The sequence below is a fragment of the Protopterus annectens genome, chromosome 17.part0, assembly GCF_019279795.1.
Source record: "Protopterus annectens isolate FY-2018-M chromosome 17.part0, PAN1.0, whole genome shotgun sequence".
Classification (NCBI taxonomy): domain Eukaryota; kingdom Metazoa; phylum Chordata; order Ceratodontiformes; family Protopteridae; genus Protopterus; species Protopterus annectens.
The window spans coordinates 648283375-648303609 of record NC_056751.1 but is presented as its reverse complement, the minus strand read 5'-3'; the positions used below and the strand labels follow the sequence as shown (position 1 = coordinate 648303609).

The window sequence follows — 20235 nt, the reverse complement described above, 5'->3', positions numbered from 1 at the left end:
CTTCAAGCTCTCATGGCTGTCAAGCCCTTTATAATTTTCCATGCAGACATAGTCTCCCTGAGGACTAATCCCTCCTTTATGCCCAAGGTGGTATCTGATGTGATCCTTAACCAGGCTATACACCTTTCCACCTTCATTTCCAACCCTGAAAATAAGGGGGAACGAATTCTACACTCACTATATGTGCACAGACAACTCTGATACTATCTGAACCACTGTACTAAGCCATTCAGAAAAACTGATCAGCTTTTTGTAAGCTTTTCCCCAGGGGCAGAGGGGAAGCCCATCTCCAAACAAACCATTTCCAAATGGATTTTGCACTGTATCCATTTTTGCTACAGACTACATGGGAAACACATCCCTAACTCAATCTGTACCCACTCCACTAGGGCAACCTCCACTTCCATTGCCTTCCTCAGAGTACCTACCAGGGACATATTGGAAGCGGCCACCTGGACCTCTGTTCATACCTTTACAAAGCATTACCACCTACCTCTCTTTTCTAAGTCTAGGGCAGGGTTTGCCTCTGCAGTGCCTCCTGACCCATACCTAGGACTCTACCTATCCTTCCACCCTTTACCTCGGCTTTGGGAATCCTCCCAAAGGTAATGACTGCAACAGTGAAACACGAAGAACATAGTACAGTTGTGTACGCTTACCATAAATGTAGATGTTCGAGTGTATTCACTGTTGCAGTCTTGGTTTCCCTTCCTCCATCCCCCATTTCACATCTTCCCCTGGGTGGACACATGCTTCCCAAAGTGGCTCTTAGCCAGCAGGACCACTTCTCTCTTTTCCCTTTTGCTTCTGATAGTTTAGGGCAAGAAAAAATGATGTAATGACATCGGCTGCCTTGCTTTATAGTACTGACGACCTGACGTCAGACTACAGGCGACAGCAGCCGGCACACAAAAACATTGACTCTGGTATTTGGGCCGGCCAAGGGCTATCACACCAGGGATAACCCACAGGTGATGACTGCAACAGTGAATACATTCTGACATCTACATTTATGGTAAGTGTACACAACTGTACTTATCTTTTGTTCAGAACTGCCACGGCTTTTTGAGTTTAAGTCAAATGAGGTGCATACCTAAATGGACATTGCCAATCTGTCTTATACTAACACATTGGCTATAATTCAGACTAGTACACACTGTATAATTCTGTTTATACCACTAATGCTCAGTGCTTTTCAGCTAGAGCAATTCAGTGACCTCTGTACTGCTTTACTTAGAAAGAAAGCTTTGATCTTTATTGCCATAGCAGTCTCACTGGTGAAGGCTGTATACAAATACTGTAGTCCAGGGGTGTGACTAATGCTAATTAGACATGAACACATCACTGAAGTTTTTTTTTGCCTGAATCAGAATAATACAATGCAGTGATTCCATGAGTAGCCCTAAAGTGCTATTTGAGAAGCAAAGCAAAAAAGTATACTACGTATTTTGATTGTGTACACCAGCTCAGTCCTATGGCAGGATCTGGGCTGTTAATTTTCTGGGTGAGATGAGTAGAACAAAGCTTTCTGTGTGTCTGTGGGGGGTGAGTGCAAGTGTGTGTTCATGTATGAAGGGGCATCATTGCTAGATGTGTGTTGTACATGTGTGTATTTATGTATGCACATTTTGTTGGCTTCTGTGCAACTATGTCACTTGAGTTGGTCAGGGAAAACTAGTGTGGTAACTTGTAACTGCAGAGAGTTCAATTTAGAGATGTGATACTAATCCACAGTGGACATGTTCCATGTGTGCATTAGCATGTCTCTGAATTGCATTGCATCTCCATTGTACTAATGGGCACTGTGGCATTGCTCACACAAAGCTGGCAGGGATATGTTTTCTGAATCCCAGTCATTGTCCTCTGTGATGAAATTTATAATGTGCAAAATATTTTACACATTTTCTTACAAGTTGATGATTATGTTATGATTGTGTTTGTGAGGCTGATAACACTGTGTGCTGACTTTGCCAGTGAGACTTTTATATTTCTGCTGATTTTGATTAATTTTCATGAATTTAGTTGTTAAATATGTCTGCTGCTGAAAATGAATGCATACATTTGTGAGTGAAGCTACATTGTATTGAGTGTGGCTACATTGTATTACTGCATTCTGAACTGTTGCATGTCATTGAGGACAGTGGAAGCTGCAGTGTGTGTACTTGTGCATTCTTCCTTTCACCCTTTCCACACAGATAAATTCTTACTGCTTAAATTCCAGTTCCAGTATATCAGTAATGTTAACCCCATGACTAAGGGTAGAAATCAGCAGTGAATATACAAGTACAGGAAGTACTAACTGATGTCGGTGAATGATAGTTCTGTACTTTGAAAAAAAATGTAACTTACCACTTGGGCTTTGTTCCCACATTTCTTTTGGGTCTACTTTGATTTATCATTACCCTTTTCACAATTTAGTATAAACTTGGACTGAGTAAAATTGAGTAAAAAGGGATATAGTGGCAAAGCCCACATGGGGATGCAGAGGGGTTGATATCCCCTAAATAAATTAGACCTGTGAGTTGCCCTGTTGCATTTGTTACCATGATGGTAATGTGTGGCTGCAGTAAACCTGATGAGGGCAACTCAGCAGAGGTCAATTAGATACTGTTCTATCATTAGAGGATTTGTTTTTATTCTTATTTGCAGATACTGAGAAAGGGCATGAATAAAAGGGGAGGTGAGAGAAAGAGGGAGACAAAGAAGTACTAAAACAGAAGAGAAAGACCCCAAAATGAAAGAAAATGACATTTATTTAGCTATGATTAATAGTTTGTGACTGTGCTTTGCGCTGCATATCACTGTAATTTTGTATATTTGCTGCCAAATATGTTATTGATATTTTTATCGGTTTGTTTTACTAAAACTGTATTTAATTCGCATTTGTTCACCATTTTATTTCTACTAGGCTAGTAGCTTTTTTTCAGGAAGAGCTGAGTTTTTATTTATTCTACTAGGATATATTTGGCCAGGGCATCAGGGAACTTCACATACCCATTAATGTTTCCAGTGGGACCTGTTTTGGAGGAACAACTCATGTTTCCATTCCAGGTGCAGATGTAGCCAGGAGAAACAGGAAACAGATGGATAGAGAAGGAGATGATGGAGTGGTGAAAGAAATTAAGGAGAAAGCAAATATTGAAACTGGAGAATCTGTGCAGGATTCTGAAGGAAATATTTTAAAGAAACCTGTTTGGAGATGATTCAGCAAATGATGGATTAAATATGACCCTGCAGTCAAGAGGGTTGCAGGATGATTTTACATAAAGAAGTTGTGGTGTAGAATGAGCCAAAAAATGAAGGAGATGTTTCCTCATGGGACATATGGAGAAAATGCAAAAGGAGGATACAGAGACAATCCTGAAAAATACTGGTGAAATAGAAAAGAAAATGTGTTAAAAGAAGGCCAAAGTGGAGTATCAGACTTTTTTTTTTTTAAGTGGAAAATTTTCTTGGAGAATATGAAGAAAAGAGAGACTGTAATCCATATAATCTTTAGGTAATAAAAGCATTTTATAGGGTAACAAAGAAGAAAATTCATGTACAGTTTCAAACAGAGGTAGAGAGGCTTTGAAAGGACATTTGAAAGATTTATGTAAGTAAGTACTAGACATTGCAAATGTTTGACAAAAGGTGTTTATGGAGTAGTATCTGGGATTGTAATATTGTGTTAAAAATAAAAGGAGAAAAATTATACATATACCAAGCACGATAAATGTGGAGGGGAATAGGGGTGTTATAAAGTACTGGGGACCACCCAAAACATGTATTTTTTTTTTTTTTTTGGAAAAGGATATTTGATAAGTAGCTGTGACAAAAGGAAATGTTATATCTGTGTGCAAATGGGACACAATTTAAAAAAAAAATAATTGAAATGTTAGAAATATAACAAAATTGGACATTTATGGGTGGATTTCAAAAATTAAAATGAGAGTAAGGAAAAAGGAGGAAGAAAATGAACAAAGAGACGAAATTTTAGAGGTAGTAGAAAAAGAATAATATGAAAAAAGAGGATATAAAAGAAGGTTCTAAAATAAGTGATGACATAAATGGGGAGGTAGTAAAAGGAATGAAAATAATTTATCGAAAAATGGGTAAAATACAGAAAAAGAAAATATAAAGGGATAAGTACAAAAGAAAAAAAGAAAGGAAATGAATGGAAAAAAATATACAGCAAATGACTGAGGCCTGGTATAGTGGTTAAGGTGTTTGACTCGCAGACAAGAAGGTACAATGCTTCTCACTTTGGGGAAGGAAATTGGCTAGTCTTTGAAAGGCATATTAAAAGAGCGAGCCTGGTAATTGGCAATGAACTTGTAAAACCATGACTTAAAGGAAAAGGGAAAATGAAAAATTTAGAGTGCTTTCTATAAATGTATATAGTATTACTATATTAAGAAGAAAATTAATTTTGGAGTGGTGTAATACATGTGATATAGATGCAATTGCATTAGACAAAGTTTTAACAAATGAATGATTACAAGAATAATCTCAAGTTTAGGAAATGTAACTATGGGGAGGAAAGATAATCTGGAATTTGTAAAATGAGAGATTCTGGAATAGCTATATTCCGTACAAATACAGTGAAGATATTAGACGTAGCTTTAACAAAAAATAGGAAGATAACCATTGTAGATTTAAAATGGAAAGAACAAGTATGTTGAATTATAACATTATTTGCAATTAGTATAAACTTATAAAGGAAAAGCTTATTTCATAAGATTCTAGACTATGTAGTGATAAATATGAATATTATAATTACAGGAGACTTTAATTGAGATTTAAGAGGCAATTGCAAAAAGAAAGGAAACAATACAAGACAAATCTTAGAAGCTATAAGATGAGGTAAGTTAAAACTCTGGGACAAAAATGCATGTACTAACAAAAGGAGTATGTGTAGAACTGAAATAGATTATTTTGTAGTATCAGAAGGTTAAGTTATATGAGAGGGGGAGGTAGTTGAAATATTTCTGATCATCTTGTAATGTGGCTAGAGATGAAGGAAAACAAGGAATATATAAAAATATGAAAATGAATAAAAGGATAAATGAGAAAGCATGGTGTGAAGAAGGAAAGAAATTAGTAATACAGTTATGGAAATATCGTATTATCATGAAAACATTTACATAAAAATTGGTCTGAATGGTGGACGATATTTAAGGAAAAATATAAAAAGATGTTTTTTTTACAGTGGTAATATGCGAGAAAAGCAGAGTAAGAAAAATATAAAAGAACATACAAGGATGCATTGGAAGATTTAGGGCATAATAGAAAGAACTTTGACAAAGAAAAAGAATTATATGAAATAAAGAGAATATACAAGAATTGTTATATAAGCAAATATATTTTTACAATGAAAAATAGAACAAATGTTGAATTACTTAAGCAGATTAGTAAAGGAAGATGGTAGTGTAAAGAGAGAAATAAAATATGGAAAAGGATAAATAGAAAGAAGTCAGGAAAAGATTATGAATGGTGGAGTACAATAAAGCATATGTTAACAGAAAAACTGACTACAGATGGAAAAGGAGATTTCTTTAAATGTGATGGATAAAATATTAGGACAGGTAAATATAGATTTGGCTGCAGGGCAGATGTAATAGGATATGAAATGTTTAAAAATTTAAGGGATTAACAAAAAATATTTTTAAAGATTTTCAATGAATGGTTAAATGAAGTTTTATGTATAAAGAATTATGTAGTGGAATTCTTAAATTCATATGGAAGAAGGAAGCCAGACAATTAAAAAAAATGGAGACAGTATTGAATAATACTGATTTGTATTATTTTCATAAAAGTATTATAAAGAGATTTAAAACTAAAATGGAAAGTATTATGGACGATAGCATCTATAGTATAAAGGGGGATAGGTTTGTCAAGAATTATTAATGATAGGTACAAATATTATGGATATGAACAGAAAATAAGAAGCAAAAATTATAGGAAACTTTAACAAGGCATTCAACCCAACTGGACATGAAATCTCATGGGTAATAATGAAAGAATACAATATAAGTGAGATAGTTAGGAAATTATGTATGTCAGTGTACAGTAATAATACAGTATAAATACTTGTAAATGGTTGGGTAAGCCAAGAGGTAGAGATGAAGTAGTGTAAGACAGGGATGTCCACGAATGTGATAGTAAGTGAAATTACAAAATGAAGGAGGCATGGTATGTAACACCTGGAGGGTTAATAATTCCATTTTGTTAAAATATACAAATGACATAATTGCAACCCCCCCCCCCCCCCCAAAATTTGGAGCGATGATTTGCACAAATGAGTGCTAGAGATGATAGGAATAGTTTTAAATAGAGAAAAGTAAAACGTTAGGTAATAAAGATAGGGGTGTATGTTTTACAATTAATTAAATGTCTGTGTTTGGTATAAACTTTGGGAATAAAGATGCAAGTAGAATTCAGTGGGGAAACACAGTAGAGGAAATGAAGCAAACCTGTCTTTTTTGGTGAACATATAAATGATCATTCAGGAAAAAAGATGTATTTGATAAATTCGTAATTGACCGGGAAAATAGTATACTTACCAAGTGTATTTATGTTGCCAACAACATTTGAAAAGAAATTAGTGCAGATATTTTTTTTTTCATTTATATGGGGTTCTAAATTAAACCCAGCAATAATAAGAGTTTTGTATGTAAATAAAGAAGGAGGTGGTTTAGGGTTAATTAACCCAGTTGTATACACTGCTTGATTACATTTGTACAGTCTTAAAGTGGATAAATGAAAAGGATAAGAGATTAGTAATAAAATTGCATAAATATAAATGATGCATTTTGGAGCAGGGTAAAAAGAGTAAGAGAGAGTGTATAAATGAGGAAATAAAATATTACCAAGAAAAAATATTTTTGTGGAAAATAAAAATTGATGTAGAAAATGAAAAGCATGGTACAAGATTGTAATGATGAAACATTACATGTAAAACTATGAGAAAATCTAAAAGATGAAAAGAAATTAAATCTAGAAAAATAAGAAGCAAATGATGTCATCCGAAAGTAGAATGTCAAAATGTTTTGTAGAGACTGTTAACAGATAAATTGCCAGTAAAAGGAAATATGCCACATAAGAAGAAAAGTGATAGAATATGTTTGCATTGTCAAGAAGAAGAAGCTATGGAATATGTGTTTTTGAAATATAAGATAGTAAAAATATATAGGATAAAGTATATAAAGAAGGTTTTTGAAGATATAAAAGAAGTAGCTAAAATAAACATGGATGTGATTTACATATGGATATTGTAAGAATGTATGTAAAGAATATGTTAAAAGAAAGCTATTTTTTGTTTTATAATGGTTAGATGGAATGAAAGAATAAATTAAATTGTTTAATTTTTAAATGGATTTTATCAACAATGTTAAGTAAAATTAGTGTGTGGTTAGAAGGACTGGAGGTCTAACAGGGTGTACATTTAGTATGATTGTGTATATATTTGTAAATATGTCAATATTTTATAAATAAATAAAGGACCTCCACACTTTTCCATTTTTACATTCACCTGAATTACCAGCAAATCAAGCAGATTGGATATCCATTTACTATCTTGTCTGAAAATTGACACATTTAGGAGTGCAACACCTCCATAATGCTCTACTACAGTGTCAGCAATCCAGTCACCTGGTGTGGGAATAGAACCCATAGCCTTCCAGTCCTGCAGAACCAAAGGTGAGTGTGTTACCTGTTACACTACTGATACTGCAAAAAAATGAGTATCCATTAAAAAAAAGTTTAGCTTTGGTTGCAAAGGACAGCGAGTGAGAGAAAGACTTCAGTCTAAAATAGTCAGGGAGCTTTTGTGTTAGAGAAGGAATTTTACTTGTTAAGAATGATGGGCCATACATATTTTTGTTTCTGGAATGCAGCATGTTGTGCAGATGTTTCCTGATGTAAGTGTATCCCTGATAATGGAAATGGTACTTTCTCTAAATTCTGTTTCTAAGTGGATATGTTCTATGCCCCCTTTTACCATACGTAGTTCATAAATTAAGTAGCACACCACCCCTTGCAAACAGTATTACAGGAAATATTTTCTTCGGCAATTCTAAATTACTTTTATGTGCATGTTAATTAAACAGTAAATATTGTTACTTTAAATTGCTTTGTACTGTTGCTGAATGATTTTATGTAAGATAGACTAAAATCTCAATGTGATTCTGCAGTGCTGTGGTAGATTGCAGATTGGTGAACAGCAGTTATTCTGTTAATACAAAGGTATTTTATTTACATTAAAATCCCCACATAGTCTTTGATAAGAATTTTATGTACTTAATGTGTTTGACAGTTTTGTGTTCTTTAAATCAGTGTACTACTAATTTATAGTTTGTACACTGTATTATACCTGTACAAGTAAACAGGATTGCATGTTATGGATGAAGTAACTGTCATTGTGTAAAACAACCAAGTACTGAGCAGGAGTGAGAGTGAGAAAATAACAGAAGATAACAATCCAAGATGTAAAATCCACGTAGTTTATTGCAGACAAGAACAAACGGATAAGCGCTTTCACTGTATCAGCTTCTTCAGATCCATGAAACAAACCTCCTAACACAAACTAAGTTATATATTAAAAGCACACTGAGACAATTAAATAATTAACCTATCAAGTAACTGTCATTGTCAAAGCCATGTTAGTTGCCATTCTAGGAACAACCATTTTAACTGTGGCAGGAAGGTGTATAATTACCACATGGTTTCATTGTTGTAGACATCTTAAAAGAAAATTATAGAAAACTGTTATGAGAAATACAGAAGTAAATATGTGTTTTTTAATGTGTTTTATAGTCATTTTGTTGACCAGCTAAGTCTCAGATCCAGTGGCCCATTTTCAGGGGAGACCAAGTTCTGAAAGCTAACAGGTATAGAAAAGTTTAGAACCTTACCAAATAGGCGTGTGTACTATGTATTAAAGTGAGCACATTACAGAGAGCAGTCATAGTGAGACATATACACCTGGGATCTACTAGAGAGCTCCAGTTTTTCCTACTGACTAGACTACTGATCTTTATGCATACTCTGCTCAGTAGCTAAAGTTTTCCATTCTACTTTGGTTATTTATGTTACTAATGATTCCATGCATGTTTTCCCTCCATCTCTGTTTTTACCCAACTCCTGAAAGAGCTTGGTCATATTCATGGTCAAACCAGCTTACTTCATCATCCTGTCACTGAAGGATATTTCCTTTTCTTCAAAATGTTTCAGTGATTTGAGAAGATGTTGGTTTTTTGGCTTTAATGATAATTTTGTTCAAAAGCCTTCCTGTTGGCAGTTCATTCAATTTTCTTGGCATTCTGCTCCCTCAGGTAGCTTTTGCTGACCTTCATTTTTAATGTTTATTTAATTAGCCCCCATTCTCCATACAGTTCCCCTGGCATTTTTCTAATCAGTTTGTCCTTCTATTTTGAGGGACTACTTTGGCACTCTTCCTGAATTTCTAAATTGTTGATATTTCTTGTGGAAAAATGTTCTTTGGGCCTTCAGGTGGCGGCCATTTCTCCTCTTAACTTCTACAGTGCATCTTCTGAAGCAAGTGAATCCAGTCTCAGGAGACCACTTCCAGTTTCCTATCATGATTATGTGCATCTGTGTATTGTCTGCTTTTCTCGTGATTTAGTAGCATGTTTATTCTTCCTTGCTGCTCAGAGTTATGGGCCTTTTAAGGACTGCAGTTGGTAGAATTTAGGCAGCTTTGTGTTCTGGGGATATTTGTAAGTTGCTTCAATGCCTCACATGCCTCAGTTGTCCAAGAGATATGAAGATTGATCTTTTGGACCATTTCCATACCTTAAAATCCACAGCAGATGGTGGAGGCTGGGTGTTATTCTAAACATGCTACTAAGGAGAAGTTTGAAAAAGCCACTTTAAGAGGACTTGTTGCAATATTTTTTTCCTTTTCTCACTTTTATAGTGGCTTAAAATCAGGTATTGGAGATGGTGAAGGGAGAAGGGACATGTCTAGAAGATGCAAAAATAGCTTGTGAGAGTTTCATCCAGTGAGCTGAATATACACAGAAAGTGCTGCAGTCTTTTATTAAGGAAGAGGAAGCCTGCAGTCTAACATTATGATACATACATAAATTTCATAAGTTATATTTTACAAAGAAACAAAATGCAAATGTCCAGGGAATTCTGCATCATGTTTATAAACAGCATAATTTCTTCACATAAGTATCCTGCAGTAACACACAACTGGCCTGGTGAATTGGCAGCACTCTTATCTCACAACCACTGAACAGTAAAAATCATAACACTGACCATTAAAAGTTCTGTCAGTGTGTCAGAAAAAAGGCATTTATTTTTCACAATAGGTCGTCATATACTAGACCCTGTATTGTTAGTGATAGGGGATGTTTGTATAGGCTGTTTACTGTGTATCCACAAATGGGTCTGACATTGAGGAACATCAGTACTTCTAGGTGGAATGAGGCTAAATATGAGTGCCAACATCATAGAGTTCTGCCTAAATCATAGCATTTGAGATGTATGGCAGCACTGTCACTAAGCCACTTTAATTGTACACAGTGTACAGGTTCAAAAACCTTCACTCACTCTTTTCTGGGAGAGATAAGGGGACAGGTAGGTTGGTATAACTGAAATTGCTGTGTGCAGATACCATTGCAGAAATGGGCTGGTGAGTAATTACTGAGAACCACGTTTTGCTGTTAAACGTTACCTTCATTCTACATATTTGGCATTTCTACCCTGAAACCTTTGTAACAGATGGGTTTCTTGCGAATGTTACTAGAAGTGCTGTTGCAGAATATCTCCAGTTTCTAGGTAGATAATGTTATATGGAGACACAACCAAGTTAGTGAAAAACGTTTAGTTGTATTCAGGTTTAACTGTCCAGGAATTGTTATGCATCTTAGCAAGACAAGGACCGTGTTGTGTGTTTTATTTTTTTTTTCAGTGATGCAGTTTATAACCAAGCTTGGCTATGAGATGGTGGTTCTTGAACCAGCAAATGTCAACTTTTTAAAAAGGTTTAGGTAACGTTTTACAGATGAACAGATATAGAAGAAATTCCATTAGACATTAGACTCTAGGTTTTTAAGGCAAGTGTATTTAAAATCTAAAGTAAGAGAAGCAGTCCTAGTTTGCTGCCGCTTTCGTGTTTCCTGCACAAAATGGGAATGTAAACACTTATACATGAATGCAGCCTCAGTATCCTTCACTTGCCATGCTCTGGTTCAAATCCTGTGTAGTGATATTCCAGTGCACCTGGTATTTGTCTCATTCAAGGTTTAGAGTGAGGCCTTTAGCAGACAAGCATGCCATGGCAGTGCTGAGACCTCAAAGGAGATGGTCCTTAAAGTTCTTTGGATGAAAGGAGTACACTCACCATATTAGCTGGGATGCCCAGTCATTTTGAAGCAACATGCTGTCCATAATGAAGACAACAGTATCCCCAAAACTGATCTTTAGAATACACTGGCAGACAAGCTGCTTGTATTTTCATAAAGCCTTATTCCATTTGCTTTCATGTTATCAGCTACTTAAACAACAGGCCCAGGTACTCTAAATGTGCATCCAGAAGAATGTTTGCCTTAAAGCTAGTAAAGTGAAGGATAATATAAATAGAAGAGGAGCTCTGAAACTGGCTTTGTCTGAAGTAAACATTAGTTATGCAGAAAAGATTGGACGTGAGTAAAGTAGATAAAAAGGCAGTGTATAACTTTTGCTGTTGCTATGAAAAAAAATGACTAGCAGCTGAAGGAAGAGATAATGCAGAACTGAAGAAAAAGAGGGATGGGCTTTGACTACTGTGAAATGTAAGTGACAGGTGCTGGATTGAAACAAAATGGGCAGCTACAAGCACACCCGCTACAATCAGCTGACAGTCTCCTCTCCACACATGCACATAGTCCACACACACACACACACACACACACACACACACACACACACACCATAACTTAAATAAAGTAGCCATTTACTAGACCATTCAGTTCAATTCATTCCTATGGAGGCTGTTTCTTCCATTTTCTTTTCTTCCACAACTTAACTATACACTTTCAAGCTCAAAAGCACTTCTTCGTGGTAAACAGAAATGACCACAATCTCTGTAATCCATTTCGTAGTATAAACTACCCTGCTGCACGCATTTCACACCAAACCCTACTGTAATTTGTCATTGTTTTGGTCCCTGATAAAGCAGTCTTCCATAATGTAATCCACAGTCTGAATTAGGTGGCACTACCATTCACCATCTCCTTGGCCGTTTGCATTCTCATACCTGATACCAGCCCTCTTCAGACACTTTTGTTCAGGCATAAGGAGTTTAGACTTTTTTGACCACTCTACAGAGGATAACATTAATGACAGCTGTATGGCAGTTTGAGCAGGAAAACAGGTGCATAGTTAAAAATGTGACTAATAAACTGCTTGATGCTAATTTTTTATTAGCATTGTCTGTATTTACCATATTCCCCTTACTAATTGTTTTACTTATTTGTATTATTTTAGATCAAGAAGTCCAGAGACTGAAAACAGGAATGGATTCCCTTATAGCTGCAAATGAAGAAAAGGTTTGAATGATTTACTTATTTTGTAGAACCTGTGTTATATCATATAACAAATGTGGCCTTTCTCAAACTGTAGTATTTTTTTCAGTCTGAAAGTAATTTGCTCATATTATTCTTCATAGGTGTGTCACTGTTGTAGTCACTATCTTTGGGACCTACACCATAGATGAGATCCGACAACTGCTTTGATGTCCAGAGCTTTGTGCCCTTCTCCCTGGCTAGACTGATCTGCATATCCTGAGCATTGAGGCATATTTTATCCCATGTCATCTTTCAGTTCTTTCTTGTCACATTGCTCTTCAGTTACTACCATAGGAAAGTGTCAGTCTTTTTGGTGATTTGGTTATCAAACATCTAGTGCTCAACAGCGGAGTACACATTTTAGAAAGCTGTATTCTTTATTTTTATGGGGTTTGTTTATTATATACTTGTGACGCCTGTGCCCTGGCCCAGCAATCAAGAAGCCTCAATCCTCACTACTAACACCAGTGAGGGGCATCTCATATAGGAGGAAAGGATAACAAATACACACAGTAAAGTGCAATTTCCATTAAGAGCACAAAGAGATCACAGTCTGGGGATGGTCGCTCCCTTGCTCTCAGGTCCCCAATAAGACTCCCCACTGGCACAGCTATAGGGTCTAGATCTCGGTCAGCGGGCAAGCTAAAGCCTCCAGCACCCTCTCTGTCCACCCAGTGCTTCATGTCTGCCTAAGTAGCTGACACATGTACACTTTGAGATAAGAGTTTATACACCCACACAGACACTCCTGGAGAAGGCTGGCACAGGTTCTCCAGCTGTGCCCCTTTTACCCAGGCTATACAGTAGAAAACACTACCACCACCCAGTTAATATTTATCAGTTACTCAAAGGCCCTTAAAAGGGTGTCCAATTATTACTGTGCAATATTATTATCCAATTGGTAATATAACTAAATAGTCAAGGCTAAATAGTCAAGGCTTCATGTACTCTTAGAGCTTAACTTATCTCTACACAAAACAACCATAGTTGAAAGGTTTTAAAATATTTCATAATAAATAATAAAAACACAGGACAATACTTCTTACTACACAGTGATAGTCAAGAGTTCAGAGATCACAGAGAAATGCTTAAAATAATTCAATAGTACAGTTCTGACATCCCATAAAAACACTTAGTTTAATCTTTCTAGTTTCTAGCTATTTCTAAGAGAAAACACAAGTCTAAGATAAACGTACGTATAGAACACAGGCAGAGTGCTGATGAGTTGGATGGTCAAGACAAAAATGCTTAATGCTCTCTGATTCTGTTTTTTTTTTAAATCGCATTCCTCGTTCATATTACATCATTCTTCACACTAACAGAAACTGCATTTACATTCTTAACATCTCCTTTTGTTATCTTGCAGCTGGTCAGGAAGCGGAGCAATAAAAATACATTTGCATGTTTAAATCTAGCAATTTAAATCTTGGTTAAAACAATAGAAAGAATGTCTTCATGTAGACATTTTGGCACCGTGTTTAGATCAAAGGGTCACAACATGCTTTACTTGGTCATCTTTCTGCAGTAGAGTGCTCCGTTACATTTTTTTTTGCATTTCCACATCTAACAGCAGTCTTTTCACATTTAAGACAACAAGCCTGTGGCTTACATTAATATTTACAGATGACAGAATTATCTATAAAATCCTATCTAACTAGGCTGGCAGCCTTCACCCCCCCCCCCCCCGGAGAACTCAAGCTAGTTTTTCAAGTGACCCTTGAAAAATGCTGCTTGAGAGGGTTAGGTCTGTTTGATTATACCTTACCCCATTCCCTGTATTGAGAGCCTATCTGCATTGGCATTGCTAATCCCACTGCTGGGCTGCACTGACATATATGCTTGCAACCCTAGGCTCTATCGTAGCAACTTGACATTTTGCTGACTGGTTCTGTTTAACCATGTTAGGGGGCTGTGATCTGTCAGTGAATTTCCTTCCATACAGATAAGGCTGAAGTTCCTGCAGTGCCCACACTATGGCTAGAGATTCCTTTACTACAGCTGCATAGCATTCATCCCTGGGTTGGAGCCTATGACTGAAATAAACCACTGGGGGCTCTTCCCTTCTGAAGAAATCTGGCTAAGTACAGCCCCCACCCCGTAGTTCGAAGCATCCACCTGCACAACACGTTCTTTGCTGTAATCTGGACTGGCTAACACAGGGGTCCTCCCAAAGCTTTTTTAAGCTTCTGGAATGCCTGCTTACATGCTGGGGACCACACTACCTTATCTGGCCTGTTCTTCCTTGTCAGGTCTGTGAGGGGAGCAGCTATGGTACTATAACTGGGGACGAACTTTCTGTAGTATCCTGCTGTCCCTAAAAATGCCCTCACCTGCTTTTTAGTAACAGGTGCAGGCCATGCCTCAATGGCTTCCGCTTTGGGAGGTTCTGGCCTTATCCTACCACTCCTCACTCTATGTCCTAGGTAGGAGACCTTTGCCATATCCACCTGACATTTGCTCAGCTTAATGGTCAACCCTGCCCTCTTGTAATCTGCCCAGCACCTCCCTGACATGCTGAAGGTACTCTGGCCAGGAATGGCTGTAGATGGCAATATCATCTAGGTAAGCAAGGGCAAACCCTCCTGCTAGGATTTGATCTACCAGACTCTGGAATGTTGCTGGGGCATTCTTCATCCCAAAGGACATCTTTGAACTCATACAAGCCAAAAGGAGTCACAAAGGTTGACTTCTTTCTCACATTGGGAGTCAAGGGCACCTGCCAGTAACCCTTGGTAAGATCAATGGTTGTAAGGTACTTAGACCCTTGAGCAGCTGGGTGGGGCTATCTGCCCTAGGCATGGGCTAAGCATCTGACTCTGTGTGACTATTTAATTTCCTGTAGTCCAAACACAACATGGTGCTGCCATCTTTATTTGACACCAGCACCACTGGGGAGGCCCCAGGCACTGTTGGACTCTTGAATCACCCCCAGTTCCAACATCTCTTGTACCTCCTCCCTCAGAGTCTGTTTGACTCTCTCAGGCACTCTATGAGGGCCTGCGTAATAGGCCCTTGGGGTCCTGTATCCACCTGGTGCTGCCTCAGTTGGTGCACCCTGGTTTCCCAGTAAACATGTCCCCAAATTCCTGCAACACTGCTTGGATTTCTTGAACCTAAGTAGGATATAGCTGCTGGGACATTGCTACCCCTTCCACTGAGGTGTCAGCCTGAGCCTCACTGAGGAGATCAGTCCCCAGATCTCCTTTAGACTCCTCCAGCAATCCACTGCAAATGCTCACCACAAGGGCCTCCCTATCATGGTAAGGTTTAATCATGTTAACATAGTACAATTTGTGCCCCTTCCTTCTGCCTAGTAGTTCCACCATGTAGATAACATCACTTATCTTTCTTTTCACCTTGTAGGGTTCCTCCCAAGCTGTTTACAGCCTGTTGTGTCTGACCAGAATAAGAACCATTACCTGCTGCCCCACAGCATACTCTCTAGCTCAAGCATTCCTGTCATACCACACCTTTTTCTGTTGTTGGGCTTCTGCCAGGTTCTCCTGGGCCAAGCCCATGAGTTCTCCGAGCCTTTTCCTGAGGTTTAGGATGTACGCCACAGCAGACTCCTTGTGAGACTTGCACTCACCTTCCCACACATCTCAAATTAAATCTAGAGGTCCCCTCACCCTATGCCCATACAGCAACTCAAAGGGTGAAAAACCTGTGGATTCCTGAGGAACCTGTCTGTAAGCAAACAGATGGGGATAAATATTTTTCCCAGTCCCTTTAAAACTGATCTGCAAATGCCCGTAGCATGGACTTGATTGTAGAGTTTAACCTCTCAACAAGACCATTACTCTGGGGATGGTAGGGGGTGGTCATCATGTGCTTCACCCCACAGGACTTCCACAGGCAAGCCAGCGGGTCTGACATGAAATTGGCACCTCTGTCAGTATTTCTTCTGGGAAACCTACCCTGCTGAAAATCTCTAACAAAGTGTTTGCCACCTTCTCTGCCTCAATGGAGGACAAAACCACTGTTTCAGGGTATCATGTAGCTCCACTACCACAAAGATATACTTTTTCCCTGTGGAACTTAAGGTACTCAGAAAATCACAATATCCATAGCTACCCTCTGAAATGGCTCCTCAATCACAGGCAAAGGCATCAAAGAAGCTCTCACCTTGTCCCCTGCCTTGCCTACCTTTTGGCACTGCTCACAGGTCCTGCAGTACTCTGTTACATCTCTGGAAATTCCAGGCCAATAGAAGTTCTGAGTAATACGCTGCTTTGTATGTTTTATGCCCATATGACCTGCAAAGGGAATATCAATGACTAAGGCTAGAAGTGCCAGATGGTAGGCTCTAGGCACTACCAACTGCTGTACTCTCTCACCTTCTAGCCCTCCCTCAGGGGTCCACTCTCTGTACAGTAACCCTTTGTCCCAGTATACAGATTCCCCCTTTACTTGAGAATCAGGTGTCTCCCTAGCTACCTGCCCCAGGCCTTGCAGAGTAGGGTCCGAGAGCTGAGCCTGTCTCAACTCTCTCCTTGTAACCCTTCAAAGCTTCCCTTACACAGGAAGTCTGGCATGCTCTGACAGTGGTGCCTCACTGTCAGCCTGGGTACTACTACTCACCTCTACCTTTGCAGTTAGTCTGTCCAAGGGACCACGAGTACCCCCAAGCAGCTGTGGCCCTCCTTCAGTCTCACTGCTACAGCGTAGCTCCCTCCCTGAAATAACCACCTCACCAGTCGTGGCTGCAAGTATGCAGCCTGTCTGGGTCTCACTCAGGCTACCAGACTTACCTGCTTGTCTCCAAGCCTGACTGCGTGTACCTGCACAAGCACTCTGGGTACTGCACTATCAAAATCATTCCCTATCAGGACATTTGCAGGTATATCCTCAAACACACCTACTTGCTGGCTTCCTTTTCCACCCTCCCAGTCAAGGTGAACCCTAGCCAAATGTATTTGGAATGGGATCCTTCCTAAATCCCTGACTGGAGTAGACTGCCCAGGCAAGTAGTGCTCCTCTGTAACCATTGCAGGCTTTACAACGGTTCTAGCAGAGGCTGTCTCTCTCTTGGCAATGGCCTCTTTGCCATTCACTACAATAGGATATAACCTCTAGTGGTAGTTTGGTACTTTTGTTGTCCCAAGACAACCTACTGTTGGCATTTTATCTTTCCCACTTACTGGCTCCCTCACCTTTTGCTCCTGACCTTGCCTCCGTGGACACCTGTATGCCACATGGCCCTACTGGTTGCATTTAAAACATTTAACCCTAGCTCCTGGACATGTACCTGGACTAGTGGCTTCACCTGCTACTAGCAGATTCTGTTGGGGCAGTCTGTGCTGCCCACCATGGGTTCCTTTAGACCCATGAGCACTACTGGGGGTCCCTTTCCTGTGCATGGCTGCCCTGCATGCCAGGTATAGGTCTCCCTTCTTCCCCAACTCAACTGAAGTAGCACATTGTCTATCAGCTAACCAGCTAACCAGATCCTCATGTCCTTAGGCAAAGTGCTAAGGGCTTGTTCCCTCACCAGAAGGTCTGCCAGCCCTTCAAATGTGGTGACCAGACATCCGCTCACCTTCCCAAGTGCTCAGTTCAGCAACATATTTACTCACACTTTCATCTGCCTTGCATCTATGGTCAAAAATATTTTTCCTATACATTTCAGGTGTTAGCTTAAACAATTCTATTAAGTGATTTTTAACAGCAGTATAATCAAAACATTTTTGACAAAACACTTGAAGCTTTACCATGGAGTAAGGGGGTTAGGAACCATACCTAGAGCCTTTGGTCAACACTATGCTGTTTGCATACCCTCTCAAACATATGAATGAAACTATCACAAGTATCCCCCTGTTTAAATTGCGAATGTAATTTACTGACCTTTTGTGCTTCTGGGGTCCGGTTGTTCCCTTCCTCATTACCTCCATGACTCTGGTGAAGAGTCAGCATTTCCCTCTCATGCCTTTTCTGCCGCTCCTTTTCCTCGGCTTCTATCGCTAAATGCCTGGCCTCCAACTCAAGTCTCTTTAGCTCCAGATGAATTTTTAAGTCGTCTGCAGAAAGGTTGAGCTGTCCATTCTCCAAGGGTATTATATTTCCACTGCCAGTCTGATTGTCCTTCTGGTTGCTGTTTTCTGATGCAGCTGTAACCAAGGCTGCAATCAGGTCTGCCTTAGTCAGGTTTCCATGCACCAGCACCCTAGCCTGACACATCTCCGCCAGATGGCTCCTTGTCTCTTTTCCATACTCCTATGCTGACATGCTGCCTGCTCACCCTGACTAAGCTAGCAAAAGAAATAAAACATTTGTGATCTGAACTCTGAGTATCACTGCATGGCTAATTTAGAGTACAAAACACCTTCAAAGCTCACTGTACACAAGCTACAGGAATTCACTCTACCTACACCACTACAAGCCAATTAGGATTTGCCAACAAATTAATAAGTGGTGTGGATATCCCACCACTGCCAAGCAATTAATATGTGACGCCCGTGCCCTGGCCCAGCAATCAAGGAGCCTCAATCCTCACCACTAACACCAGTGAGGGGCATCTCATATAGGAGGATAGGATAACAAATACACACAATAAAGTGCAATTTCCCTTAACAGCACACAGAGATCACAGTCAGTCTGGGGCTGGTCACTCCCTTGCTCTCCAGGTCCCCAATAAGACTTCCCACTGGCACAGCTGTAGGGTCCAGAACTCAGCCAGCTGGGCAAGTTAAAACCTCTAGCACCCTCTCTGTCCAGCCAGTGCTTCATGCCCCTGCCCAAGTAGCTGACACAAACACACTTTGAGATAAGAGTTTATACAACCACGCAGACACTCCTGGGGAAGGCTGGCACAGGTTCTCCAGCTGTACCCCTCTTACCCAAACTATATGGTAGAAATCACTGCCACCACCCAGGTAACTTTTATCAGTTACTCAAAGGCCCTTAAAAGGGTGACCAATTATTACTATGCAATATTATTATCCAATTGGTAGTATAAATAAACAGTCAAGGGTTATTAGAGTGACTTGGTACAGGATCCCTATATACATGCAATGTACTCTTAGAGCTTAATTTATCCCTACACAAAACAGCCACAGTTGAAAGGTTTTAAAATATTTAATAATAATAAAAACACAAGACAATACTTCTTACTACACAGTGCTAGTCAAGAGTTCAGCGATCACAGAGAAATGCTTAAAATAATTCAGTAGTAAAGTTCTGACATCACAGAAAAAACACTTAGTCTTTCTAGTTTCTAGCTATTTCTAAGAGAAAACGTGTCTAAGATAAACTTGCATATAGAACACATGCAGAGTGCTGATGTGTTGGATGGTCAAGACAAAAATGCTTAATGCTCTCTGATTCTGTCTGTTTTTAAAATCACTTTCCTGGTTCACATTACATCATTCTTCACACTTCCCTGGGTTCCTAGGCTAACAGAAACCGCATTTACATTCTTAACATCTTCTTTTGTTATCTTGCAGCTGATCAGGAAGCAGAGCAATAAACATGTATTTGCATGTTTAAATCTAGCAATTTTAACTCTTGGTTAAACAATAGAAAGAATGTCTTCATGTCCACATTCCGGAGCCATGTTTAGATCAAAGAGTCGCAACATGCTTTACTTGGTTAGCTTTCTGCCGGCAGAGTGCACTGTTAAATTTTTTTGCAGTTCCACATCTAACAGCAGTCTTCACATTTAAGACAACAACCCCGTGGC

The 20235-nt window shown here is 39.0% G+C and overlaps 1 protein-coding gene across 1 annotated transcript in view; it reads left to right on the top strand.

Moving 5' to 3' along the window:
* Positions 1 to 20235, top strand: part of PPFIBP2 (PPFIA binding protein 2) — a gene marked incomplete in the record, with an annotated part of 2221164 nt that overhangs the window by 1791739 nt on the left and 409190 nt on the right. The window contains 1 exon segment of the mRNA XM_044058974.1: positions 12478 to 12539. Coding sequence (XP_043914909.1) covers positions 12478 to 12539 — 62 coding nt within the window.